The sequence below is a fragment of the Centroberyx gerrardi genome, chromosome 13 (assembly GCF_048128805.1).
Source record: "Centroberyx gerrardi isolate f3 chromosome 13, fCenGer3.hap1.cur.20231027, whole genome shotgun sequence".
Classification (NCBI taxonomy): Eukaryota; Metazoa; Chordata; class Actinopteri; order Beryciformes; family Berycidae; genus Centroberyx; species Centroberyx gerrardi.
In genome coordinates, this window is record NC_136009.1 from 29,887,745 (window position 1) to 29,894,953 (window position 7,209).

At 47.5% G+C, this 7,209-nt stretch overlaps 1 protein-coding gene across 1 annotated transcript in view; it reads right to left on the reverse strand.

The window, feature by feature from the left end:
• Nucleotides 1-1,503, reverse strand: part of rasal2 (RAS protein activator like 2) — a 100,150-nt gene extending 98,647 nt beyond the window's left edge. The window contains exon 1 of the mRNA XM_071895985.2: nucleotides 999-1,503. Within this exon, the coding sequence (XP_071752086.2) occupies nucleotides 999-1,125 (127 nt within the window). The 5' untranslated portion in view covers nucleotides 1,126-1,503. The remainder of the gene's footprint in view (nucleotides 1-998) is intronic.
• Nucleotides 1,504-7,209: the final 5,706 nt, after the last annotated feature.

Below are 7,209 nucleotides of genomic sequence, written 5' to 3' on the forward strand. Positions count from 1 at the left end.
CCTTGGGGGGTCCGCACTCGCCAGCAAAGTGAGGAACAGTTTAATTTATCTGTAATTTAGAAGAAATGATCCCATTTGGAGAATGTAAGAGTGACAGGTCATCACAGGTTTCACTGTTACCTCCCCACATACAGACAATAAACTAAAATCTTCCTATATGGGAGTAAATCTCATCAAATGAGGGTTTGTGGACTAATGCAGTGGTTCTCAACCTGGGGGTCGTGACCCCCCAGGGGTTGCGAGATCATTTTGAGGGGTCCGAAATGATTTATGGGCTGGAAAAAACACAATTCTACTATACAAGTTCATTATTATGTCTAATTTTGCTTTTCTCTTGTGAAATATTAAATAGTTTTAAGCATCTAGACCTCCTCTGGTAATAAACCAAATGAAACAACCTCGAAAGGGAAAATCATTCTTTGGCTGGACTGTTGTTGTTGGGTCAGGAGTTGGCAGCACTTTGTGTGAAGGGGTCACAGGCCAAAAAGGTTGACAACTACTGGACCAGTGTGTGTCTATTTGGGGGCGCAGGACATGCAAACCATTAGAAAACACCCAAATTAAAAGAGACCTTCTTTCAACCAGAGGACCGGGGTTCAAACTTGCGACTCTGCTGAAGTGTCTTTGAGCAAAAACACTGAATCCCTTCTAACTTTAGGGATGCTTTTCTGTAGCTGACCTCTGACCTCTTGTCCTCCTCAGGTCAGAGGTCAGGGGTCAGCTATAAAAAGAGAGAATTTCCCTGCTTGTAACAATAAAGAATGACATTATTAGTGCTATTAGTAGTTTACAAGTTCATGTGAACAACTCGGTCTTCCCCCAGCAGCTCAGCTCAGGTTCCAGTGGACGCCATGACCTCGGCCTTGGCCGCGGCTGTTACCTGGCTCTCCAGACACGGATTCCCACTTTGAATCACTCTACAGCATTAACTACTCCCTCTCTGTTTCAATTCATAAGTTTTGGACTCAATATCGCCCGCTTTCCCCCGGTCTTCTTACCGTAAACCCGGAGCCATCCCTGCTGCTGGGACAGCGTGTCCACCAGGATCCGGTCCAGCAGCGGATCCAAGCAGCTCAGTCCCCCGTGAAGAGACTCCACGTCGCCTGCCACCGAGTCCGTCTCCATAACCTAAAAAAAACAAAAAACCCTTGTGCTCTTTAAAAGAAGCTCTCCTCAAAGTCGAGCTTGACCCGGGATAAGCGAGTTTAACTGTTTAAACGACGGGAAACGCGTTAAAAGTGGGTTTGCTGTCCGTCATGGGGAGTTTAGTCGCTCCTAGCTAGCCGTTAGCTGAGGCGGCAGCCAGCGGTCCGGCAGCCCGGCTGGCTCGCTCTCATTGTTCGGCTTTTCCAGGTTAGCTTAGCCGGATTTAAACTTCCAACAACCGGCGTCCAGAAGAAGCGGCGAGCCTTTCTTCCGACCCGGGGAAATGTCCGCTGGAATGCCGCTGTTAAATCCTCTGTGAGCCGCTGGAACAGTCCGGACTCACGGTAGTCGGTGTGTGTCGCTCCTCCGGCTGCCCTACACTGGCTGAGCAGTCCACTTTCCCATGCCCGTGTCCGTGCCCGTGCCCGTAAACGCGAGCGAGCGCCACCCCGGGAGCAGGGCGCGCTCCTGCTTGCCGAGAGCAGGGTGCGCGCATCAGTGGCGAGAGGAAGGGGGGTTAACACATCTTTGTGTTAAAAAATAATGCAAATACTTACTAATATTTCTTACTTTCTTCTTCATACTACTACAACCTTTAAAAACATTATTACCTATCCTTCCATGTATTGATAACTACAGGACTTTTGGCTGTCAAATAAATTGCTTAAAATCCATATATTCAAATTTGATCAAACTTGTCTACCTTTTCAAGCTGAAGCAACCACACAGATTTTCTTCAGAAAATGTAACCTTTTCTAGTTAATTGTTTATTATACTGAAAATAGTAAATAGTTTTAAACGTAGGCTACAGTAAAAAAAAAGTAGTAAAAAAAAACAACGAGTAAAAATAGTGCAAAAAGAGAAATAGTATTTAGAAATAATAGTAAAAAAAAAAAGTCTGTGGAAAAGTAAAAATAAAAAAATGTGTTTTAGCACTTCTCAAACAAGAGTTAAAGTGCTTTACAGGCAATAGAAAATAAATTAATAAAGGCAAAATAAGATTAACAAGAAGACAAATGAATTAAAAACCCAAATGAAGGACTAAAGCAGACAGACAGACAACAGCGGGAATAAAACAGATGAAAACAGAGTTGGATGTGAGTGAAGCTGCTCGGTCAGTTCTGAAGCTTCACTTTGTTTCAGTGATGCAGTTTATTTGAGACGGAGGATCTGAAACAGTCTGCAGTCTGCTTCTGTTCTCACCGCTGGACCGAGGAGACCCTGACCGAGTTAAAGATTCATTTTTTTCTGATAACTGTATTGAAAAGTAACTATTGTAAGAAAAGTATTGATGACTCAGACTTGGACTTGAATAATGATGACTCATGACTCGACTCGGACTAATGACTTGACTCAGACTTGAATTTTGCTGACTCAGCTCTGTCTTGAATTTTGATGACTCGGACTTGGGCGCAGACTTGGAGTATTGATGACTCGTGACTCAACTCGGACTTGAATATTAAGGACTTGGATGATTCTTCTATCTCTTTCTTCTTCCGTTCTGTTGTCTTTTCTGTGGCTAGACAGGCAGACAGATAGATAGATAGATAGATAGATAGATAGAATATAGTGTTAAATAAAAAGGAGGGTGAACTCTGGGTTTCTGTCAGGCTGGAATAGACCAGACCGACAGACCACATCACTGGTGACCTGTGTCATGTTTCCTCTGTGTGTGTAATCAGTATTTTACAAAGTGTAATCTTTAATCCAAATGTAAAGCAACAGGTGAAAGAAGAGGAGAGAACCGAGTCTCAAATTCATGTTCATCTTGTCAGTTTATATGAGTTTTATCGGAGTCTCTTTGACGCCGCGTAGTGGAGAAAAGGCGTCAAAAGCGGCGTCAAGCTAGCCAGAATCATACCGGAAGTGAGGACATTTTTCCTTCAAAAGGAAATCATAAAAAAAAATCACGTCCTGTCTGAGATGATTGAGTATTGGTGCGAGCAGAAATCTGCCTACATGGCTATTGATATGTGCTGTGAAAGGAACATTTTAGACAACAGCAATTACATTTAAATTTATTACAAACCCCTGCTTAAATCCATTATTTGTTTTCATCTCTGTGCTTTGTTTTTCTCAACAACAAAAAATAAATATTTCGTTCATCGATGGGGCTTTTATTTTGAAAGTTGCCACCGAAAAAGTCATATGTCATTCTAGCTAACTTCACACTGGCTCTAGCGAGTAGGAAGTGGAGAGGAAAAGTAAACGCCAGCGGGGTTTGTTAGCGATAATTAAAGAAACCAGTAGATGGCAGTGATACAATAAACGACGATGTAAAAGGCCGGTAAAAAAAAAAACACACACTTGAGTAGGTAACCTGAATACACACATTAAATTATATAATGGAATAAATGTTGTGTGTAAGAGTAGAGACGATGTGTTTGTTTTAACCATATTGGAAGGCGCAGGGGCGGAGTTAGTTAGTGATGTGGGGTCCAAAGGCGACCTGTATGTCCTGGTGTTCTCTTCCCTGAACCAATCTGTCTCTGACAGATGTCTGACTCTTTTCATTATCCTCCCAATATCCTTGCCAGACTTTATTCATGTGGGATTTTAATAACCCTTTAGCCTCAGCTGCTCCAGGAGCCCATTATTAAAATCTATTTGGCAAGAAGATCCACCTCTTCTTTCCCTCTACACCACCATGATTTTCCAAACTGATATACTGTATCTGTATCACTTTTTTGTGAACAATTTTTTATTGATGAAAGAATACAAAACATGATTCAGCATACAACAGTACAGCACAGTGAAGAAAAGGTTAAAAGGACTGTGGAGAATAATAAAATGATATCACTAAATAACAGAGAGAAAAGAAAAAAAGTATAAGTATAATAGTATAATACTATAGTATAACCATACACATAAATAGAAAAAATAATATCTGGAAGATATCTATTGAAATATCTTGTCCGCATGTTGACCTACAGGACAAGGCAAAGAGACTGCCTGTCTCTGGAAGTGCTGTGCTTTTATTTTGAAAAACAAAAACAACAACCCGGAAGTTCATCTGCTGCCTGCTGAAAGGTGACTTGACGCCTTCCGGTGTGAGTTGAGTGATGAGCAGCAGTCAGATCTCCTCTGGACTCGGATCTGTTTTAATATTTACCGCCTCGGTTCACCCGGTTCAAAATGTCGAAACTGCAGCTGCTGAAGTCGCTCGTTAACGAGAGATTAACGGCGGCGGCGGAGGAGATCTTCGGTCTGGTGGAGAGAGTGATAGTGGAGTATGAAGAGGAGATGATCCGCCAGTACAGACAGGCAGAAACCGACCTGCAGCCGGAGTTAAAGTTACAGACGGACGGTAAACAGCAGCCGTCTGATGAGCGACGCTTCATGTGTGTGTGTGTGAGGGAGAGAATGTCCAGTTGGGTTAAAGCTGCTGTTAGCTGGCAGCTGAGTGTGTTTCTGCTGACATAGTCAACTTCTGCTAGCTAGCCAGCTACACTGCCCCCCCTCTCCCCCCCTCCCCGCCCCCCAGCTGAGTCAGCAGGAGTTACTTCCTGGTCGCCAGTCTTGCTAAACCAGCCTTTCTTCCTCCCTGCAGATCAGCAGCGGCTCGCCGGCCCGGTTTCTCCACAGCAGTCTGACGGCGAAGACCTGGAGCCTCCCGCCATTAAAGAGGAGCAGGAGGAGGTGTGGGCCGGCCAGGAGGCGCAGGACGCTCCGCCGCCGCCGGAGAGGGACGCCGACGTCATCAAGTTCATTTACAGCCCGGTCTGTAAGAGCGAGCAGCCGCAGAGCGACGACGCCCTGAAGGCGGAGCTGAGGGACGAAGACGCTCCGCCCTGCACCTCCTCCGAGCCGGCCGCCCCGCCGCCGTTCGGCCTCCCCGTCGACTTCCCCTCCGCCGGGGACAGCGAGGACGGCGAGGGAAACGGCGCTCCTTGTTTCTGCAAAGTCTGCGGCATGACGTTCAGCTACCGCGGCTCGCTGATGAACCACGCCGAGATCCACGCCGAGGACGCCCACTGCCTCTGCGGCATGTGCGGCAAGCTGTTCCCCACCCGGGAGTGTCTGCTGGAGCACCTGCAGAGCCACGTCAAGATCCACGTCTGCGAGTTCTGCGGCAAGAACTTCCGGCGGCAGGTCGACCTGTCGGTGCACGTGCGCTGCCACACGGGCGAGAAGCCGTTCGGCTGCAAGGTGTGCGGGAAAGGCTTCAGCCGGAAAGGCAACATGGAGATCCACATGCGGACGCACACGGGCGAGAAGCCGTACCGCTGCGGCGTCTGCGGGAAATGCTTCAACATCGCCTCGTCCATGATCCGCCACTCCAGGACGCACTCCGGCGAGAAGCCGTACAGCTGCCAGTTCTGCTTCAAAGGCTTCACCAACAGCTCGGACATGAAGATCCACATGAGGACGCACACCGGCGAGAAGCCCTACACCTGCCCCATCTGCGGGAAGGGCTTCCCGCTCAGCACGCCGCTCAAATACCACATGAAGAACCACACAGAGGAGCGGCCCAACTGCTGCGCCGAGTGCGGCAAGTGTTTCAGCGACGCCTACTCGCTCCGGCGGCACATGAAGAGTCACGGCGAGGAGAAATCCTCCTAACGTCCGGACCGGAGACGGAGCGGAGCGGCTGAGTCGGGACGTTACGCCACGATCACGCAGGACGCAGCTTCAGCCTCGCCACGCAGCACGGCAGAGGGAACACAGGCCTGGAACTGGTGCTGTACAGCCGGAGAAAACTTCTCAGCCGGGACGGTTCAATATTGACTGTCCATGGAGAAAGAAAACAATAAAGTCTTCAATCTGAACTCAGAGGGAAATGTGCCGGGACCTCAGACCGCTGGATGTTTCTGCTACAAAGACCAAGTTATACTTCTGCGTCAAAATGTCGCCGTTGCTACGCTGTTCGGCGGTGCGAGCATTTCCACTTCTGTGTTGGTGACTCTGGTCATAGACCACCAAAACACTAGATGTCAGTGTGGAGCTTTGTTCACACAGCAGTCACCACAGAAGAAGTCGTAGTGAAACTCATGTTGTGGATGTTGCGGTTCATCTGGTGTCTTTATAACCGGGAGATGATCTGTGGTCCAGATGAACATCTGAACCTCCTCAGCTCGTCTCTCTTCTTCTGCTCCATGTTGTCTTCACTATCGGCCCACAGCGACCCGTACAGGAGGAGGAGACACCGAGCAGCCAATCACAGCTCTTGTGGTCGTGCGTCGCTCTACGCTCAGTTACATTCTTGGAGAGGAGCAGGAAGATGTGGAGACACTTTGACGCAGAAGTATAAATTGGTCTTTCGCCTTCATTGGCTCTGAATTTCACTTCAGAGCTGCTGCTTCTGGTTCAGAAGTCTTCTACCTCCTGAGTCCAGACTCCAGCTCCGGCTCCTCGTCGGGCTTCAGGCTCGGCGGCAGCAAACTGACTTTGTCACACTGTAGTTTTGTCCAGCAGCTCTGGGATCAGATGAAGAACACGCTCTGTTCTCCAGCAGAACGTCAAGAACCTTCATCCTCCTCTTCCTCTTCTTCTTCTTCAACAGCAAGCAGAACCAGCGCTAACATTACCATCTCTGTTCCTTTAGAGTTTGAGCTTCTGTCTGAGCGCAGCTTCAGTCTCACAGCCGCTCGCTGTTCAGAGGTACGACCGGACTCTGACATCATTCTTCTCCTGCTGCATTGTGGGATGCAGCCGCCTCGGCCGCAGCTCCGGTGCTACGAAACCTTTTGACCCTACGAAACTGAGTTTGACCTGGAACCTCAGAAACCTGACGAGGAAGAGTTTCATTCCTAAATATGACCTACGAAACTAAATGGAATATTATTGAGTTTATTAGTGAGCTGAAGCCCTTTACTGACAGAACAGTAACATTAGAGCCGCAGTCCTCAGCTGTGTGTCATCAGGTTTCCATCACAACCAATCAGATGAACAGGAGCAGGTGACCGGCTGCTTACTGTCTGCTGGAAACATAAAACCACTCAGTTGTTTTAAAGGTTCCTACAGGTCTGGGAAGTCTGTAAATGTATGGAAAAATATTTTGGTCATTTCCTGGTCTTGATAAATTTGGGAATTGCACAAAAAGTTTGGAAAAGTCATCTCTCA